Here is a 22,512-nt window from a genome sequence, read left to right on the forward strand (position 1 = left end):
TTTCACATTATATGAAGTATTTTTTTTTTTTTAAACCAGAGTCAACTGGTACAAAGTAGGTACTCAATGGTTGTTGAATAACTTGTTGAATCAATAAATAAATGAATGAGAAATGAGAAGAAGCAGACATAAGACAATATTATCAACACAAAACTTCTTTATGGGAACATAGATTCATCACAAGTTCTGGAAAGTCGAGCTTAACTTTTCAGTTTCTCCTTCTTTGAAGAAATAAGCCCCAAGAAGATTGTTATGTGCTTTCCAAATCCTTCGCTTCCCTATCTCACTATTTTGCTTTCACCATCAGCAGGGAAAAAAAAAAAAAACTTGGAAGATGCATAAAAATTATTCCTGATTGGTTGATTTTACAGTTAAATAGAAAAGTTGAAAATTTCAAGCTTCCTAAGTCCTCCTCTTCCATATGCTCACATCTAAGGAATTGTGGGTCTAAACCCCCTCCTTCAAGGGAACTTGAACCAAAGCCCAGACACCGATCCACCCTCACAATACCTAGAAGCAAGTAGGTTGAGCCAGCCTGAAGAAATAGCTGAATCATATGCTAAACCGGGATACTTCTGAAGTACTTGCCTATGGCATCATATACCTAGAGGACCCTCAAACATGGTAAGCCCCCTATACTTGTAGAATACCTATGTGGGGGTCAACTATATAGTATGCAAATCACATCTCCTATACACAGAATGATTCAAGAGGAACTTGTATGTAGAGAAAATTCATTATATATCTTACCCTTTGCCCAACAACAAGCCTTGTTATAATGGAGAGGTATCATAGCATGGTGGTTAAGGGCAAGGGTTTTGGTACAAACTGCCTGAATTCAGGTCTCAGTTTTGCCATCATTAACTGTGTAGCCTTGTGCATTATATATAACACGGACCAACATTATAGGGTCATATTACATAAGACAATTATTATCTTATGAGACTACATGGGACAATTCATACGAATTACCTAGAACATGTCACATACTACATGCTCTATAAATATTACCTATTAGAGCTCAGCTGCTAACCAAAAGTTGGCAGTTCGAATCCACCAGCTGCTCCTTGGAAACTCTGTGGGGCAGTTCTCCTCTGTCCTATAGGGTTGCTGTGAGTCGGAACTGATTCGACAGCAGTGGGTTTTGGTTTTGGATTAAGAGAATGAGTTTGATTTTTGCTAGTAACTACTTATTGACAAAATCCAACTTGCCTTTTTCTTACTGGCTGGTATCCCTATAATTTCTTCAATCAAAAGAAAGGTAAGCAAGAGTCAGTGATTAAGCAATCTAAGAAAAGACCAGCAACTATGAGGGTTCTTCTGAATCATTCTGGTCAATGGTCAGTGCAGGTCCACCCACCCACCCATTCATTATAAGCTCAACTCTGTGATCTGCCGAACAGAACTGTGTTTAGGATTGGCTGTTGCATAAGAAGAATTTAAATTCTCCAAATCAGCTACAGAAATGATAAGTCATTTGGTTAGGGGAACAACAATGTCTATTGGAAGAACATAGATTTTAGGATCAGAAGGCCAAGGTAGGAGGCTCTGCTTCCCACTTACTAGCGATGTGACTTTAGACAAGGCACTGACCCTCAGCTCTCAGATGGAAAGGATAATCACACCTGCCCAACATACTGGCAGCAAGGGCCATAATGTGCAGATGAGACCTTTCAAGTGAAATCCATAAACCATATACAATACCAAAAAGCCATATATAATTTTAGCTTCTATTATTACCATATTGCTATTAACTTACCAAATTCCCAGAGTGGGGAGAAGAGAAAGAAGAAGCTAGCCAATCTATAAGGACATCCTCATGCCCCTAGCTGCCCCTGCAGCCCCTACATAACTACTTGTGATTAGCTTCCCCTGTATGGACACTGATGCTAGCTAGACACCAAGGGAGCAGAGAGGGGTCATTTAGGGAATGACCACCAAAACAAAAAGGAAGGTCTCTGGTAGGCCAGGAGTCTCTGAACTCCCGAGTTAGTTTGGTTTGGAGCCCTCTTCATAACAACATGAGAAATGCCAAACAATTTCAGACCTATGGTATTTCCATCCTGTATTCTGTTTCTCATTCTGATATCACAAGACACTGGCAGGATGTCATGGTAACTATTCTCCTCAATGTTGAAGTGGTCCTATATTGAGTTAACTTCCCTCTAGCAGTCCATTGTAGAGCCACGAAACCTTTCTTGAATCTTCCCAAATTTTCAGCTGGCAGGGTGAGACACCCCACTGATAAAAGCCAAATGGTGCTCTTTCTCAGGTTTGGACAATTAGGAGAGCTGGGCTCATGACTCTCCCTTCTTATTCCTGCCATATCCCAAAAAGAAAAAAAAGTCTCTACCATTCCAGGTCACACCTAAGGCCTGGAGAACTCTCTCCACATAAAGCATGGAAGGAAGGAGCTACCCTGTTATATCAAACCATGCAGGAAGGTGGCAGTGTTAGAATCAGGGCAGTCAGGCAGATGTAGTCCAGAGGCCTCAGGGAAGAAAGTCCACTGATTCAATGCATGCTTTTTTTTTTTTTTTTTTACCTTTTCTTTAGCCCTGAGTTGGTCAAACATCTCCTGAATCTCATGTTTCCAGTCATCCTGCAGGCAGTGGAAGGAGTCCTTGGGCATTTCAAAGAAGCCAGACTCCTCTATGGTAGTTAGCTGGTCCAGGATATTTGTGAAAGATGGTCGTGAATGGGGGTCAGGATTCCAGCAGTCTGAATGGAATACGTGAGTAAACAGAAAGCATAAATGGACAGAGGCAAATGTAAGAACTAGGATATTCAGTGATGTCATTTATCAGAAAACTTCTTTTCATTTCTCCTTCTAGAAACAGAGATTGGAATTTACAGAACTCCAAACAGGGCTCAGGAAGTAAAGCAAGGGCCCAACGTCACAATCATAAGTCAAGAGTGAAATGGGAAATAAAATGCAGTAGTCCCAGCACCCATTCAATCCTGACTGTTAATTAAGTATAAGAAAAGCAAACCCAAGAAGTTTTCTTGTGTAAAGAACTACTACTACAATTTATCATATTACTACATGACTCTATGTGATTTCAGTGCTGACAATGGATAACTACGCCCTGGGCCTCTATTTCCCATAAATAAATGAGCTACTCTTCCCCACCTCAATGGGATGATGTGAAGACAAGGATAAAAAGCACTAGAATGGGAGTCAGAAAAAGTGAGTTCTGTCTAATCCCAGCTTGACCACTAACTTCTCTCAGCTTTGGGTTTCTCATTTACAAAATGATGAGGTATGACTAGATAACTTTTTAGAGTTCCTTTCTTCACAGATGTTCTCAATTTCTATACATAAGATATTCAGAGGTCTGATTTAAACACTGCTATAACTTCTTCTTTTTTATTAAATAATAACATACAGAAGTACTGAACAGCAGGCCTTAGCTACAAAGTTAACTTCTACAGCTACTGAGGACTGACAGAAGAAACATCTGTGACATCAAGGTAGCAGTATGTTGACATTATCTTGTAGTCAAGAGTGAAATGGGGAATAAAATGCAGCAGTCCCAACACCTATCCAATTCTGGCTGTTAAGTAAGTATAAGCCCAAAGGCTTCCTCCCTGGATGACTAATACTTTATCTCCTCTTTCAGTAATTGATCCTATAGGAATTGGTCAAAATCTACCAAGTGTTACCCAGTTTTGCTCAGGCCAGGGTCACTTACCTTCCATGAGTTTGGCAAAAGGTTCTGGGCATGTAGAAGGGATGGGAAGGGCGAGTTTGTTCATGGCGACTCCATAAGCTACTGCTAAGCCATCAATTCCTCGGAAGGGCACTTCACCAGTCAGCAGCTCCCAAAGCAGCACCCCATAGCTAAGGAGAAGAAAACAAGCCACGTGATAAACCATAGCTACAACTTCACTGAAATACGAAATAGCTCATGAAGCGTTGCTGAGCACCCCACATTTTCCCTAACACGTAGGGAGACTAATGCAATAGATGTACTGATGTGATATAAAAGGGAGGCAGTGGTGGTTCAGTGGTAGAATTCTCGTCTTCCATGTGGGAGACTTGGGTTCAATTCCCAGCCAATGGACCTCATGGCAGCCACCACCCCTCTGTCAATGGAGGCTTGCGTGTTACTTGACAGGTTTCAGCAGAGCTTCCAAACTAAGATGGACCAGGAAGAAAGTCCTGGCAATCTACTTCTGAAAATCACCCAATCAGCCAATGAAAATTCTATGAATCACAGCGGTTCAATCAGCAACCGATCATAAGGATGGCGCAGGACCACATAGCCAGCCTTTAGTTCCATTGTATATGGGGTCGCCATGATTAAGGGGCCGACTCAACAGCAACTAACAACACCACGTAGCTACTAGCTAAAAGCAGAAACTCTTGAGTCAAGCACACTTGGTTTCAATGCCTTGTTCCATCATTTTCTAGCTGTCTGAACTTGGGCAAGTTACTACATCTCTCCAAGACTCAAATTCCTCGTCTGTAAAGTGTAGACAACACTACCAGTCTCACAAGGCTGTCATGGAATTAAATGAGCTCCTGCAGTACTGGGAACAAGGGAAATGCTCAATGGCTGCAGCTATTTTGTTGTTGTTATTAGTAATGTAAACTGAAAGAAGTGGCTTTCTAAGTATAAAGTTTTTTCTGTTTTAAGAAAACTTCAGCTTTAGTCACAAATACATCTTTGAAGCAGAAAAGCATAGAGTTGACCACCCAGAATGAACAGATTTTGCTCCTGTAAAAGAGTTTTTAAATATCCACTAGGTTGAATAGATCCCTGTATGTAGATCAGTGCTAACGAGCCCTTAACAGAGACCTCTGTCTAATTGAAAGGGGAAGGTTTCACAAGGTGGACAGTATTAGTAGAGGAGAGCAGCGTGGCAGCTGTGACAGCCTCAGTGTTCCCTCCCTATCTTTCAAGTCCACATAAAGAATTTCTTTTCCACATCCTGTCAGTCAGAGAATGGGAAGTACAAAGCATAGTGGAATAATCACTCTACAAATTCATAATCAGAACCAGGCAAAGTCATGTAGCATTCGATCCTTCCAGGAATAAACAAGGACAAGAAACCACAGGTTATGAACAGTCAGAAGAGTGAATCTCCTTGTATTTTGAACTCAAACCCCAAATGTCTTGTAATACTCATGAGTAGTTTCCAACCAGCAACAAAATTCATATTAATTTAAAAATGATAATAAACCCAGCATCTATGTATGATGGTACCTTGTAAAAGGAGGGTGCTAAGGTGCTTTGCAAACATCATCTTTAATGTCTATAATGAACCTGCCAGATAAGTATTATCATCATTTTGCAGATGAGGAAAGCAAGTTTTAGACAGGTTTAGCAGCATATATTAAGGGCAAACACAGAGTGGGTCATGGTGGACCCTAGACCAATTTCAATTCCTTCTCTCTGGAATGCCCTTCCACCATTTCTCTGCTTGGTAAACTCCTAATAGTTGTTCAAGATCCAACTCAAACGTCCCCCATTTACTCATTTGTTCATTTTAAATATCTACTACATATTACTATGTGTCAAGCTGGATGCTAGACACTGGGATACAGGATAAAAACACAGCCTATCAAGGAAGAGATTAGTGAGAGGGATAGAAGAGCAGACAGAATATAGAGAAATGAGTCATGATAGAGATACTAAAAGGACATAAAGGAGGGTCACATAAATCAAATTAGGATGGGGGCACGTAATGATGGCGGCCTTCGAGCCAAACTGCTAAGTGTAAGGAGGAGGGCAGTACCGATCCCCAGAGAGAGGGATCAACAAGAGCCCTCAAAGAACCCCAAGTGGTCTGGCATGGTCCAAAGCAGAGCAGTATGCCAACCAATGTGCCAGGGCACACGGGGGGCTGCAGATGGCCCCTCAGAGTGGCCTGGCCAGTCTTCTTAGATGATGTTTTTGTCCTTTACCTCAGCAAGCTCTCCAAATACTATCATTTTTTCTATGTATCTTGACAGAAAAAGTCTGGTAGACAGTTGCAGGTCTTGCAGGATCTAGGTCTGCCAGACAGGCATTGGATTTTAATCTGAGGCTGATGGGAACGATGTTGGACTTTAGGAAGCCTTCCCCAACATCTCCAGGTGTTAAACTGCCCTTTACTGGGGGCTCCTATGTGTTCTTGTTGTTTGTTTACCAGCCTATGGGCTCCTAAAGGGAAGGGAGAGCAGTTTTTAATCTTTGCATTCCCAGGCCTAGCACTGTCTCTAGTACACAGTAAGCACTCATACAGTGAGTGGGTGAATGCATGGTCAGATGGTCCTGCAGGCTGCACTGGGTGCCACAGAGTAAGCCCTGAACACCATCAAGAATTTCACTGTTACACTTCCTGCCAAACCTTTAATGTGACTTATCCAGACAGTCGTCATACTAGGCAACTTCTGCCAAGTGACCTCCAAGAACACGTGGCACTGCTGACCATATTACTAGGTTAGAGTGACTCTCATCCTCAGATTCCATCTCTTGGCATTAATGCCCTCCTTCACCCCTGGGGAACAAAAATTATAGGTCCCAGGGAACTCCTTTCCTCCATACAGGAAATATGATTGGTATCTGAGCTCTAACTATCTGGAAAGACAGTGAAGTGTTTCAAAGATCCAAACACGTGTTCTGTTTGTGCTCTTGCACTCCTTGAGATGGTTTTCAACCTGTGAGCCTTGGTTGTCCCACGGAGATCGTCTCAGGCCTCCTGGAAAAAGGAGGAGCCAGGGACTGTACCCCTCCCAGCTTCAACCAGGACAGCTCTGCTCTTACCTGGCTTGTTTCTTTGTTCTTCTGCATCCTATTCCATTTGAAGGGCTCTACAGCTAAGAGAGGAACCCCTAGGTGGCAGAAATGGATAAGTGCTCGACTACTACCAAAAGGCTGGCAGTTCGAACCCACCCAGGGGTGCCTTGCAAGACAGGCCGGGCAATCTGCTTCTGAAAGGTTACAGCCGTGAAAGCCCTATGGGGCAGTTCTACTCTGCACACGTGGGGTCACCATGAATTGAAACTGACTCGATGGCAACTAATAACAACACAGCTAAGAGAAATGTGATAACTGCTGCTGAGAGGCAAGAATGCTACCTAAGATAGACTTGAGTCAAATGCTGGCTTTACCACTTACCAGCTGTGTGACCTTAAGAAAGCAAATTTACTTCACTCAGCCTTAGTTGCCTCACCTATAAAACAAGGACAGCAATACCTACCTCACAAAGCAATTGCTAGGAATAAATAATAGTAATAGCTAGTATTCCTCATCCAGAAATGACCACCAATGGCTGACAAGTGGAAAGGGCCTGACATGAGGTGTCTGGTGAGGGTTAGGTAGAGCCTTGCTGAGGGACACCAGCATTTAGGCAAGAGGGATGTCTAACCCAGTCAAAGTTTTCCTCTGACAATGCTCCTCTTTATTTTATAATAGAAGGTGGGGGATATAAATGAAGACTCGGTATTCCTTTGGCAGGAACAGAATCCAAGAAGGAAACTGAGAAAATAAAAGAAAGTTCTGAGCTCCAGGGGTAGGTGGGCAGTAGAAGTCAACATGATTTACCTCAGGTTTAGCCTACTCTGTCGCCCTCCAGGGTTGAAAAGGTCAAGAAGTCCTTGCAACACTAATTACAAGCAACCTGGAAGGGCCAGCTCAACTAAAGCACTGCTTCTAAGTCCCTCCCCTCAACAGAGAACCACTGGCTCCCGGAGAACTTACCTGCAATTTCCCAGGAGTCCTCACTGCCTAAACCCAAACCCTCAGGGAAATCACATTTGTGTCAATAATTAACCACCTCCAGAGGCTCAGTAATCCCTTCAAATATTTGGTAGGGTCAGAAGTAGGGAGGCCATCTATTTTATTGTTTTCAAAGCATTAAAGTGGATAGCAACCCTTCACAGCCAAAGGTATAGCAATTCCACACCTGGGCTGGACCAGAACTATTTTTCTTATTAACCTGTTTCATCTCTAAGACTGTCAACTAGGTGGCCCAGGCTCTGAGAGGAAAGGGCCTCCCTTGAATGGGGTGGGCTTGGTAATCGACTGTGACCCCACATTCCAGAAACCACACTATTTAATAATCTTCGGCAGAGGTAAGTCAACTAATACACGTGAAAGCACTTTGCAAGTTGAAAAGTAACAGAATTATTCCTCTTGATGTTGTTAACCAAACCCTCATTCAAAATGATGACATATTTCTTAACATATATATGTAATATATAGACTAGTATATTTTTTGACATAGTGTACTTATTAACATGGTAATATGGTCATGCTATATTGTGTTCAAAAGTAGTTTACAAAACAGAATGATTCTATTTAAAGGGGTGGATGGATGAGCACATGAACAGGAGTTCACCAAAGTATCCATATAGATTAGAAGTTGTTTTCAGTGATTTTCTTTTCTCTTTTTGTTTACTCATATTTTCTGATTTTTTTCTATACAGAACACGCTTTACTACTGTAATTTAAAAAAGTTAAAATGATTAACAAAATGCCCCCACTGCATCCCACACACAACCAACAGGAAACATCTGAGCAATGACTCTACTCTTTTCAAGGCAGTCCCCCAACCAAGCAAATTGGGAAACTTCTGTAGTTGAGGATGTGAGCCATGATCATCTCAGCCTCCATCACAGCAGGTAGACAAGGCCTGGAGAACCATGCTTAAAGAGCAGAAAGACAAACTCATCTGGCCCTGGGCACCTGGCAGTAGCCAAAGCCCAGAAGCCCCAGGCTGTGGGTGAGTCCCAGGGGAGAAGGGAAGACTCTGACTCAGCCCAGTGCCTGGCACAGTGTAAGCATTCAAGAAACATTTCTTGAATGAATAAATTACAAATCTATTTGAGAAACAGCTTTATCTTGAGTTCCTAGCCATGCTTTAGTCCTCTTGGGGGGCACAGACATGGTGAGTCAGTCATTCCGGAAGAGGCTGCCCAAGGCTCAGGAACAAGAGCATATAGATAGTGGCAGGGCTGCAAGCACAGCCTTTCAAGATACACATATTCTAGTTCTAATCACAGCTTTACCTCCACCACTTGGGTGAACTCAGGCACGTTACTTAAAACTCTGAGCCTCAGTTACCTCACCTGTAAAAGGGAAATAATAATTCCTATTTTGGGGGATTGCTGTGAGGAATAAAAGGAGCCCTGGTGGTGCAGTGGTTAAGTGCTTGGCTGCTAACCAAAAGGTCAGTGGTTCGAACCCACCAGCCACTCCGCAGGTGAAAGATGTGGCAGTCTGCTTCCATAAAGATTATAGCCTTAGAAACCTTATGACGGCACTCTACTCTGTCCTAGGGGGTCACTATGAGTCAGAACCGACTTGATGGCAGTGGGTTTTGTTGTTTTGTGTGTGTGTGTGAGGAAAAAATGGGATAAAAGGTATAGAGCATTTCGCACAGAGCTTAGTCCTTAAGCATTTGTAGGTGGTAAACATTGTTACTGGTGTACACATATTACTGGGCACACTTTTTACTCTGGCAAAGGTGTGAGATCAGAGCCACTTAGATAAGTAGGCTTGAGGAGGGAGGGATTAAAAAGCCTATTTAATGGGTTCAATAAACTGTGTCCTAACAGGAAATCCAGCAGCATGTAAACTGAGAAAGCTGGAAGGGAGCACAGTGAATTATGTTTTCAAACCACATTCATCAACCAAGCTGAGTCAGGAGACTTAAGTCCTGGGAACAATTCTAAACTAGAGACCCACTAGCAGACTCTACGACAATTTCCAAGACATTTCATCCAACATACTGTTGCTTTGGGGTTTACCTCCAAGCTATTCCCTTCAGAGAGTAGAATAACTTCATCAGATACCTCTCACCAGAGGCTCCTCAAATCTGCTTTTGGGATCTATGGCTGAAGGGCAAGTCCTGGAGTTTAAGCTTTGGAACAAGGATACTTTGGGAAAAAGTTGAAACATCCCATCTTGTTCCTTGCATAAGGGACTCACCCCTGTAACAGCCTTGCCCCCCCTGCCTACCATTTCTGTCACCAGGATTAGACCCTACATTAGGCATCTGGGCTTTCCTTTCCCACTAAGAATATGCCTGGATACTTGAGGTAACTCTGTCCAAACATCATAATGGCAGGGCCAGGCTCAGGAAAGAAGCCTAGCAGGAATATAGGAAGTAGGAAACAGCCATGTGAGTAAGAAGTCATGGCTTCCCATGGAGAAAGATAAACTAAACTGTAATGTGGCAAGTGGCTGATTGTTCCCCTAAATCCATTCTTCCCTTTTAGCTGGAGCCTACATCTGTCTGCCTCCTTGGAGCCAGGTGTGCACACATATCCAAGTGCAGGCAATGGAGCGTGTGCAGAGGAGATGTGTACAACTTCTGGGTCATCTCCAAATTAAGGACCAGCTGCTTACCATGGTTAAGCTCATTTCCCCCTTTTCTGCAGGCTGGAATACAGAAGTAACAGCCATTCAGATTTAGCCATTCAGACAAAGACAATGCACTAAGGGATGATGGAGCAACAAGCCTGAAAGAACCTGGGTTCCTGAATGATCTCGTGGGGCAGAGGTGCCCTGCTAGCTGGACTGGCTGGATTACTCCTTGAAAGAGACATATACTTCAACTTTATTTAAGCCACTATATCTGTGTCTTTGTAATAGCAGCTTAGCTTAATTAATACATTAATTAATCTCATTAGCATATGTTTGAAGCATACAAAACTGCTGTTTTTGCAGATCAAAAACAATTGAGTATCAGTATATGGCTCAAAAATATATGGTCAGATATTTTAAGGAAAGAAAAATTCTCTTCTTTGCATTAGCTACTTCACCTGTAATTAATGTGTGATAAATAAGATTCAATATACAGAAGCTATAAAGCATCACTGAAAGAAATTAAAGAAGTCCTAAATAAATGGAAAGACATTCCATGTTCAAGAACTGGAAGACTTCATATTGTTAAGATGATAATACCTACAGATTTAATTCAATCCCTATCAAAATCTCAGATGACTTTTTTGTAGAAACTGACAAACTGATCCTAAAATTCATATGGAAACTCCAGGGACCCAGAATAGCCAAAACAATCTTGAAAAAGAAGAACAAAGTTGGAGGGCTCATACTTCCCAATTTCAAAACTTACTACAAAGCAATGGTTACCAAGACCATGTATACCTGCATAAGGATAGACATATAGATCCATGGAATGGATCCGACAGTTCAGAAATAAATCCTCACATTTTTGGCAAACTGATTTTAACAAGGATGCCAAGACAATTCAATAGGAAAGAATAGTTTTTTCAACAAGTGGTGCTGGGACTACTGGATAGCCACATGCAAAAAAATGAAGTTGGAGCCTACCTCACACCATATATAAAAAGTTAACTTAAAATGGATCATCGACCTAAATAAAAGAATTAAAACCACTGAAGTCTTAGAAGAAACCACAGGGGTAAACTTTCATGACCTTGGACTAAGCAGTGTTTTCTTAGATATGACACCAAAGCACAAGCAACCAAAAAAGACATGATAAACTGGATTTCATTAAAAACATTTGTGCTTCAAAGGATATCATTAAGAAAGTGAAAAGACAGCCCACCAAATGAAAGAAAATATTTGTAAATCATACATTTGATAATGGACTTGAATACAGAAAATATAAGGAATTCGTTCAACTGAACAATAAAACACAACTAAATTTAAGGAAACCCTGGTGGCGTAGTGGGTAAAGGATTTGAATAAGCATTTCTCCGAAGATAATATACAAATGACCAGTTAACATATGAAAAGATGCTCAACAACATTAGCCATTAGGGAAATACAAATCAAAACCACAATGAGAAAACACTTTACACCCAACAGGATGACTATAATCAAAAAGATGGAAAATAACAAGTGTGGGCAAGAATGTGGAGAAATTGGAACCCTCATACATTGCTGGTAGAAATGTAAAATGGTGTAGCCACTATAGAAAAACAGTTTGGCAGTCCTTCAAAAAGCTAAACGCATAGTTACCATATGACCCAGCAATGCTACTCCTAGGTATAATATATCCAACAGAATTAAAAACATACTTCCACACAAAAACCTGTATACAAATGTTCATAACATTATTCATAATAGCCAAAAAGTGGAAATAACCCAAATGTCCATCAACTGATGAATAAACAAACAAAATGTGATATATCCATACAATGAAATATTATTTGGCAATAGAAAGGAATGAAGTTCTGATAGGAGCTACAACATAAATGAACCTTGAAAACATCATGCTAAAAAGAAGCCAAACATAAAAAGCCATTTATTTTGATTCCATTTACATGAAATATCCAGAATAAAAAAACCTGTTGCCGTCAAGTCGATTCCGACTCATGAGGACCCTGTAGGACAGAGTAGAACTGCCCCATAAGGTTTCCAAGAAGCACCTGGTGGATTCAAAACTGCTGACCTTTTGGTTAGCAGCTGAACTCTTAACCACTACACCACCAGGGTTTCCATCCAGAACAGGCAAATCCATAAAAACAAAAAGAATACTAGTGGTTGCCAGGAGCCTGGGAAAGGGAGAATTTGGGAATGACTGCTAATGGGTATGGAGTTTCTTTTTTGGCTGATAAAAATATCCTGAAATTAGACGGTGGTTATAGTGGGTTGAATGGTGGCCCCCAAAAGATATGTCCATGTCCTAATGCCTAGACCCGTGAATATGAGCTTATTTAGACAAAGGGTCTCTGCAGATGTAATTAAATTAAGGATTTTAAAAGGAGGAGATCATCCTGGATAATCCAGGGAGGCCCTAAAATCCAATGACTAGTGTCCTCATACGAGAAAGGCAGAGAGAGATTGGAGACAGACCGACAAGGAAAGGCAATGTGACCACAGAGGCAAAGATAGGAATGGTGCAGCCACAAGATACAGAACACCTGGAGCCACCAGAAGCTGCAAGAGGCAAGGAAGGAAATCTTCTCTAGAGCCTCTGGAGGCAGTGCAGCCTGATGACACCTTGAGTTTGGACTTCTGGCCTCCAAAACTGTGAGAGAATAAATTTCTGTTGTTTTAAGTAGCCAAGTTTGTGTTAATTTGTTACATCAGCCCCAGGAAAATAATACAGTGGTGATCGATGGACAACTTTGTAAATATACTGAAAACCATTAAAACTGTATACTTTAAAAGGGTGAACTTTGTGATATGTGAATTATATCTCAATAAAGTTATTAAAAATATATATTTATATCTCCAAAGCTCACACATCAGGAAGCAACAACTTCATAGGCTGAAGTACAATGACAATCTATATAGTCCTTTCTCTTGTATACCAAGGTGATGCTACTGCCCAAAGACATGAGAATGTGTACTCTAGTTGCTCATTCTGTCAGTGGGGACAAGATTTTTAAAATAGATTCACGTCCTTGCAACATGCTGGGCTGACAATTAGTAGGGGTATGGTTGGTCATTTTTAGTCTGTGACTCTACAGTATTTGGTACATACTTGGGATCTTTCTTTTCCCATTTCTAGATCAATGTCCAATAGACAGAGTTTTGACTAAAGGTTTAACTGAATAACAGGAAAGGAAAATTAACCAGCCCACCAAGAAAAAGAGAGACAGCACAAAGAATCCTCATATGCTCAGGAGCTTATAGTGAGGACACCTGGTTAACGTCCTTTCCAAGTCCACCAGTAACAGCCTTTTAACTAAAAGCTCAGCATTGCTGCTAAGCAAGCAGGATGACCCTGGGGAGGGTCTCAAGCAGTGAGACTGGGTGCCTTTACCATCCCGCAAGTCAGAAATGGGGATACACGCTGTCCTTGGAACCTACTGGCCTTTCCTAGAGAGCAATCACTGACACCAAGGTGCTGGCATAAAAGTGGTACTGTCCACAGCACTGGAGGGACTTTTGGTAGATGGAAACCTTGGAAACTATCCCCTAACAACGTCAGAATTAGTGCAGAATGATCCTAAGGGTACACTTAGACCTACTTGGAGTGTCTAGGATTCTATGTAACCTTGATTCTCCAAGTCTTGAAGCATGTGTGCAGTCAAAATACACCTGGAAGAACACTGTCCCTGCACCACTGGACCTTACCTCCACACATCACTGCCTTTGGAAAACATCGAGGCACGAATCACCTCGGGTGCCATCCAAGCATATGTCCCTGCTGCACTCATCTTGGTGGTTCGGTGCCATTCCCGAGCCAGGCCAAAGTCAGTGATCTTCAGAATCTTGTTGCTTAGGTCTCCATTCTCCACCTTCTGGAGGATCAATACTGGGCAAGGAAAGGAATACAGAAGAAATCAGAGACACTGAATCAATCACAGAGAAGCCACTGAATATACAGCCCTCCTGCCATCTTCCTGGCCTCTCCTGCAGGCTCTTTCACATACTGATGGTAGGGGCTATCATTTCTTAAAACACTTACAGTGCATCTGATTTTGTGCCAAGTAATTTATAGGCATTATCACTTTAAATCTTCCCAATAATCTTATGCTAGGTACCACTGCCATCTGCATTTTATAGATGAGGAAGCTGAGATCCAGTGCCATTAAATGAATTTCCCAAGGTAACCTGACTAAGAAGCCAGGACTGGAACCATGGCAGACTGACTCCAGAACCTGCTCTCTTAACCTTGACACCATATGGCCCATTTACACACCCTGGGAAAGAAGAGCTGGGAGGTCACAGTGGACTCTTCTGAGAAGGAGCTGCTTGGTCTTCCTGTCTGCCAGGCTGCCCCTAGGCTATGACCCCTCACAGACCACAGGGAGCAGAGATGCACAGCAGATTGTCCAGATTTCAGACAGTGAAGACTTTCCATGAACCTCTCCAGGTTATTTTACCTTAGCCCTTAAAAAAGAATGTCTTCTGGGGACAGATTTCCCCTTAATCCGGGAACTCACTCCACCCATTGAGAACTGACTGAGAAGCTGGGGAGGTCAGAGGGCATATACATGTCACACCCACAGTGTTCTCTGTGAACCCAGCCCAGGAAGGAGGAACAGTGCACTGGACTAATTATATGCTGGACCTTGTCTCTCAAGGTCTAACACCAAACCACTGTAGTGTGGGAGCCATCTTGGCTTTCCTAAGGCAGCAGTTGAGGAGGCCACCTCACCCACATAACAGTCCCAGTAAGAAGTGCACACTCCAAATGTTCTATTATATATATATACATATATATATATATATATATATATATATAAAATATATCACAGTTTGAAAAAATGCACCTTGTGGGAGCCAATCACCCTAAAAAGAGCATAAAGAACTCTGCCTAACTGGGCACCAGATAGCTCCCAGGATGTGTGAAGGCGAAGCCTCTATTTTCGAAAGCATTAGGGAGTTCCTGGTCAACGCGCTTGGCTGCTAACCAAGTCCACCCAGAGGCACCTTGGAGGAAAGGCCTGGTGATCTACTTTCAAAACATCAGCCATTGAAAACGCTATGGAGCACGGCTTTACTTTGACACACATGGGGTCATCATGAGTCGGAATCCACTAGACGGCAACTGGTACTGGTATGATTCCAAAGGACTTGTGCAAGTATATCCCTTTTGGGCCAGACACTGAGTCATTGGAATTCACAGAGTTCAGTATACAGAATTTCAGAGATGGGAGAAAGGCTCTCTCCTCAGCCTGCCATTCAAGTCCAAATGGGGGAATGTGGAAAAAGGAATCTTCTGAAGACAGAATAACAACTTGAAAAATGTTGACTCGGTTGCCCCATCCAGCTCTACCTAGGCAAGCAGAGAAACCCACAACTTAGTTCTGAGCCCTGTTTGTTACTGTGTTACTCCATAGTAAGTCTCAGTGGTGCAGTGGTTAAGCATTCAGCTGCTAACCGAAAGGTCAGTGGTTCGAACCCTCCAGCCACTTCACAGGAGAAAGATGTGGCAGTCTTGGAAACCCTATGGGGCAGTTCTACTCTGTCCTATAGGGTTGCTATGAGTTCGAATCAACTCAATGGCAATGTGTTTGGGTAGAGGTATTTGCATTTTAAGAAGATTCTCAGATAGCTCAAACTCAATATCTAAAGAGAAGAATCTGTGATGGTGGTACATTGGGTACCACAAGGGTTTGTTTGTTTGTTTTTTGGGGGGTGCATTTAGGGCAGAGGCCTTGGGCAGGTCCCTAAAGTCACACAACTGTACTCTTCTTTACCTGCCCACATAAGTGTCCACTGAAGTGTTCTATATTGAAAGGACGTTAAGCCAAAGATCTCTAGGTCCTATGTGCTTCTCAAAATCAGCAGTAAGGAGGGATTACAAGCAGCTATAGAGCTGGAGGCAGGAGAGAAATCTGTGCCAGCTCCCTAGACCTAATGGATTAATTCCCCCTTCCTTCACACTTTCTCCTCCACTCTTCTAAGACCTCTCCCCACCCTGGGTTTCCAGCATCCTGCATGGCTTTGGGCCTGGAATGCTTGGGCAGATTAAAAAAAAAAAAAAAGGTCTCCATTTCATCTAATAACAAAAATCTCTCTAGAATCCTCTGTCCTCTCTTCCCCTGTCCTGGGGTAGAGATAACAGACAGGCAGGCACTCAGAATGCCGGGTGAGCAATGCTAAAGAAACCCACCACTCCCTGTGTAAAGACAGCCAACAACTGCTGACCATTTCTCTCTGAGATGCCCTTACACCAAAGATTCAGAGAGAACCCTTCACCTTACACAACCAATGGGATTCAGTCCTGCCACCCCAAACCTTCAGGTGCTGGGACAGGATACTAGGAGATAGGTGGTGGTGAAAGTTTCATGTGAGGAACCAGACGAGCGTCCTCAGATTCTCTGCTGGAAGGGGAGTCAGCAAAGTTTAGATTCAGTTGTATGAAATGAGTTTCTATAAACTTATGACATAATAAAGATTTTTTAAATAGATTAGTTTGTTAGATTTCTTAACAGGGATGGCAGAAGGATAGAGATGGGCAGGATCAGCCCAGGGACTTTGTCTGAATTTGAATGCCTTAAACAGAGCCCTGGTGGCACAGTGGTTAAGCGTTCAGCGACTAACTGTAAGGTTGGTGGTTCGAACCCACCAGCTGCTCCGTGGAAGAAAGATGTGGCAGTCTGCTTTCATGAAGATTGGAAATCCTATGGGGCAGTTCTACTCTGTACTATAGGGTCGCTATGAGTCGGAATCGACTTGATGGCAATGGGTTTGGTTTTCTGGTGAGATAGTGCAGATGTCAGCCAGTTCTACCTAATCCCCACTGTTCCCTGCTGCCTGACACCCAGAGCTCCCCAGAAGCATTTACTGACAAGCTGGGCCTCTAAAGGCATCCGAATTATGAATCCCTGGCCTAGAGGTCCTGCCCTCAGCAAAGAGGAGAGGCTGCAAGCCGAAGCCAGCTAGTAATCCTGGCAGATAGTCCTAGCTAATGATTCTCAATAATAACCAACCAGTTGCCATCAAGTCGACTCCAACTCATGGCGACCCGATGTGTGTCGGAGTAGGCTGTGCTCCATAAGGTTTCCAATGACTGATTTTTCTGAAGTAGATTGCCAGGGCTTTTCTCCAAGGCACCTCTGAGTAGACTCAAACCTCCAACCTTTGTGTTAGCAGTGGAGCACATTGACCATTTGCACCAGCCAGGGACTCCATCTCAATAATAGTGTCCTGAAATACTGTTATCTACTAAGCATCTAATACTACTAATAATTAAAGCACCAGAAATTGTGAAAGCTTTACTTTCGAAAACAGAAGTAGAGTGGAGCGGGTTCTCTGCCTTGGTGGTCTCCCCCCATGCTTTCCCATGTGGGAGAGAAAGGTTAATTCACAGCAGCTGACTTATCTCTACCCCGGCAGTGAGCCACTGTAAACTTTCGTCACTGACAAACAGCTGTGGCAATAACAGATTATTGTGCTTTACTACTTGGCAGATTTTAAATTGTCACGATGTGGTGAAGTCCATGACAGCGTATTGTGTAAACCTCACCTTCGGGGCGGATTACCCAATAAGCAAGGTATGCAAGAGCTTACTTGTGCTTACTTACTAACCTGTAGTGCACAATTTCACCTGTTTTTCGCCAGATCTTTGTGGTGAAACCCATGTGAAATTGTGTACTACAGACTTGTAAGTAAGCACAAGTAAGCCTGTGCATACCTTGCTTACTGGTTAATCCTCCCCTGCTCACACGTGGGGCTGAGGAGAAAATGCCGAGAACAACAAATGAGTCCAGGCCTAAGTCAAGAGGGACCTGGCCAGGGTAGAGGGAACAGAGAAGAAAAGATGCATCTGAACTATAGATAAGACCTGGTGACTGACTAGATACAGGAGTTTGATGGACAAGGGAGAGGTCACCAGCGTTTCTGACCTGAGTGACAGGGAGAATGGTGTTGCCTCTGAGGGAAGCTGAGAGAAAAAGCCAATTTGAAGAAGCTCAGTTTGGTTTTGGATATAATGGGTTTAAGCTGACAGTAACAAGAATCAATATGGAACAGAAAAAAAAGAGTACACACTTGAAATCCCAGGTTTGACACTCTGTGTGACCCTGCACATGCTCCATAAATTCTGCACCTCAATTCCTGCTTCCATAAAATGCAGAAAATGATTATGAGGACTAAAGAAGAGAATAAAGCATCTAGCTGAGACTGTGTGTCTGGTGTATAAACAGGCACTCAGAATCTACAACTGTTACTATTACTATAATGATTAAGTGTCTTGTATGTAAGTGGAAACCATGGGACCAGAGCTCAAGGTATTGATTTGGGAAGCATGGCAGTCCCTGACACATAGTGAGCATGCAATAAATATTTGCTGTAGAAATAAATGAAGGTTGATTAATAATGATGCACCAATTACCCATCACATTCTATGTATCTGAAGTGATGTTGGGAGGCTTATATGTATCACCTTGGTTAATCAGTTCTATGAAGTAAGTGTTAACCATTATCCCCATTTTACCCATGCAGAAACAGACATGGAAAGGTTGAGTCACTTGCCCACAGTTAGAGAGGGATAGGGATGGGATGCGAATCCAGATCTCTCTGACTTCAGAGCCACATTCTTCACCTCTGTGCTGTGCCATCCAGAGAATGACAGGAATCCTATGCATTCTTCAAGGCCTATCTTGATTTCTGCCTGATCATTAATCTGCTTTCACTGATTAATTAGTTTTCCCCATTCTCCCTTTACCTGAATTATTCCTTAAGCACCTAAAACCAATACCACACAATTTAACAGTACATACATTTCTTTTAAGAAGTCCTGATGGCACAATGGTTAAGTGTTCAGCTGCTAACCGAAAGGTCAGCAGTCTGAACCCACCAGCCACTCCGAAGGAGAAAGATATGGCAGTCTATTTCCATAAAGATTTACAGCCTTGGCGCTTCCTTAAAAAGCTAGAAATAGAAATGCCATGTGATCCAGCAATCCCACTCCTAGGAATATATCCTAGAGAAATAAGAGCTGTCACACGAATAGACGTATGCGCACCCGTGTTCACTGTAGCATTATTCACAATTGCAAAAAGATGGAAACAATCTAATTGCCCATCAATAGATGAATGGATAAACAAATTATGGTACATACAGACAATGGAATACTACGCAATGATAAAAAACATCGATGAATCTGCAAAACATCTCACAACATGGATGAATCTAGAAGGCATTATGCTGAGTGAAATAAGTCAATCACAAAAGGACAAATATTGTATGAGACCACTACTATAAAAACTCATGAATAGGTTTACACACAAAAAGAAATAATCTTTGATGGTTACAAGGGAGAGGAGGGGAGGGGAAGGGAGGGGAAGGGAGGGGAGGGGGTGGAAAAACACTAAATAGACAATAGATAAGTGGTAACTTTGGTGAATGGTAAGCCAGAACACAATACTGGGGAAGCCAGCACAACTTGTTCAGGGTAAGGTCATGGAAGCTCCATGGACAAATCCAAACTCCCTTAGAGATCAAATTACTGGACTGAGGGCTGTGGTGACCATGGTCTCAGAGAACATCTAGCTCAACTGGCATAACATAGTTTATAAAGAAAATGCTCTACATTCTGCTTTAGTGAGTAGCGTCTGGGGTCTTAAAAGCCTGTGAGCGGCCATCTAAGATACTCCACTGGTCTCATCCCTTCAAGAGCAAGAGAAAATGAAGAAAACTAAAGGCACAAGGGAAAGATTCGTCCAAAGGACTAACAGACCACAACTACTACGACCTCCACCAGCCTGAGTCCAGTACAATTAGATGGTGCCCGGCTACCACCACCGACTGCTCTGACAGGGATCACAACAGAGGGTCCCAGACAGAGCTGGAGAAAAATGTAGAACAAAATTCTAACTCACAAAAAAAGACGAGTCCTACTGGCCTCACAGAGACTGGAGAAACCCCGAGAGTATGACCCCCAGACACCCTTTTAGCTCAGTAATGAAGTCACTCCTGAGGTTGACCCTTCAGCCAAAGATTAGACAGGCCCATAAAGCAAAACAAGACTAAAGGGGCACACCAGCCCAGGGGCAAGGACTAGAAGGCAGGAGGGGACAGAAAAGCTGGTAATAGAGAACCCAAGGTCGAGAAAGGAGAGCACTGACACGTCATGGGGTTGTTAACCAATGTCATAAAACACTACATGTACTGTTTAATGAGAAGTTACTGTAAACCTTCATCTAAAGTTTAATTAAAAAAAAAAAAGATTTACAGCCTTGAAAACCCTTTGGGGCAGTTCCACTCTGTCCTATAGGGTCACTATGAGTCAAATCGACTCGATGGCACACAACAGCATACTTCTTTTACTCATTCCCAATTGTTGTATGTACATATGTCTCATCATTTCCTCTAGAATGTAACAGAATATGACTCCTTGAGGGCAAAAAACTCATTCTCTTTCTTCTGGATCCTCCCCTCTCCCCAGGGACCTATCACAGGAACAGGCTCTCTGAAAGAACCCACCCTCACTGGTTACTTACTTGACTGAACGAATGTCTGTGCGTTTTCTTAGACTGTCCACTTCTTCATGATGTTGGTGCGGGGCACGACAGGGGCCATCCCCCAGTGTTATCAGTCCCTGAGGCACTGTGGGGAGGCAGCCTGTACCATCCAGGATAACAGAGTGAAGAAAGCACAATACCTCAGCCAGGCATGCTCTAGTGACTAACACAACAACCAGCTGGTGCCCAGGAGGTGGGGGTGTAGGTGGAGGATACAAGGAAAGATACGCTGAGGATTCTACCCTCAAGGGCCTTCCACATTCTATATGGAAAGATCACAGACAAAACCTGAATAACAGTTCAAGACAAAATATGCACTAATAAGGGACATTTCGCTACAATCAGTAAGATAAGCATAGTTCTCCAAAACTCAGTAATCCAAAAACCATATTCTTGATTTTTTCCAGATCTTGACACCACCTTATATACCATTCACTTAGTATTTTCCTTTAAATTAACATTAAAAAAAAAAATCACTGAAAGGGAAATTTTACATCATTATTATAAATGGAAAAAATAAATATTCTCCCAACATTAGTTAACTATACAAATAAATGAAAACAAAAATAAATGTTATTATATTTCAGTATATCCTGCTACTGTTCAAAGTTTTAAGCCTAAAGTCTGCTTTCTCTCTGTTAGAAAAAAAGACTAGGAAATGTTAGAGAGGAATTATTCCTGGGTGGTATAAACGGTTAACACACTCGGCTGCTAATGGAAAGGCTGAAGCCTCAAGACCACCTAGAGATGCCTTGGAAGAAAGGTCTGGTGATCTACTTCTGAAAAATCAGCCATTAAAAACCCTACGGAGCATAATGATACTCTCACACACACAAGGTCACCATGAGGTGGAATAACTTGATGGCAACTGGTTTAGCACCAAAAATAATTTTGATCCTTCATATAGAGAGAGGTTGAAAGATAACTGAAGAGAGAACAACTTTCTACGGGATTCAATGTTACTTAATGCCAAGTCTGGAGAACATCTACAATGACCTCAAGGCTACCCCCTGCTAGAGACATCAGAGACGAGAGAGGAATCAGATGGCCACAGAGGCCTTTGTGAGTATGACCTAATATCATTTAGCAGAAGCCCTGGCTCTCAAAACTTGGCATAACTGAGAGGACTCTCCCATTAGGTCCTAATGGTAAACTTAGATTTGGCTGATGATTTATCATTTTGAGATTTCTTATTTTTCATCTCCATTAGCACAAGGGGCTCCAACTTGCTAAGTGCTCACCTTGGCACCAAGGTGCCTGTCCTTCAGATGATTCAGTGCCATCTTTCCTCAATTAAGCAACTGGTCTTGAGGGTTGTGTTTTGTTTAGTTTGGTCTTTTTCAAAAAAAAAAAAAAGTTTATTGTCAAATGTATTATGCACGTAAAAAACAAAACAAACCAACAACAACAACAAAAACCACCCAAACCAGTTGTTGAGTCAATTCCAACTCATGGCAACCCCATGTACTGCAGAGTAGAACTAACTGTACTCCATAGGGTTGTCAACGACTGTAATCTTATAGAAGTAGATCGCCAGGCCTTTTTTCCATGGTGCCAATAGGTGGATAGAAGAATGTATAAAACATGTATGTATGATTTTAAAAGATAAGATGGAAACCTATTTAGTCTCTTAGAAGCTCCATGTGCCCCACCCCATCACA

At 42.4% G+C, this 22,512-nt stretch overlaps 1 protein-coding gene across 2 annotated transcripts in view; it reads right to left on the bottom strand.

The window, feature by feature from the left end:
* Window positions 1–22,512, bottom strand: part of MAP3K9 (mitogen-activated protein kinase kinase kinase 9) — a 104,284-nt gene that overhangs the window by 16,378 nt on the left and 65,394 nt on the right. For both annotated transcript variants that reach the window (XM_004371000.2, XM_004370999.2), the window contains exons 3-5: window positions 14,010–14,190; window positions 3,696–3,844; window positions 2,546–2,721 (exon numbers count right to left, since the gene is read on the bottom strand). In XM_004371000.2, the coding sequence (XP_004371057.1) occupies window positions 2,546–2,721; window positions 3,696–3,844; window positions 14,010–14,190 (506 nt within the window). The remainder of the gene's footprint in view (window positions 1–2,545; window positions 2,722–3,695; window positions 3,845–14,009; window positions 14,191–22,512) is intronic.

This window comes from Trichechus manatus, unplaced genomic scaffold (genome assembly GCF_000243295.1).
Source record: "Trichechus manatus latirostris isolate Lorelei unplaced genomic scaffold, TriManLat1.0 scaffold00010, whole genome shotgun sequence".
Taxonomy (NCBI): domain Eukaryota; kingdom Metazoa; phylum Chordata; class Mammalia; order Sirenia; family Trichechidae; genus Trichechus; species Trichechus manatus.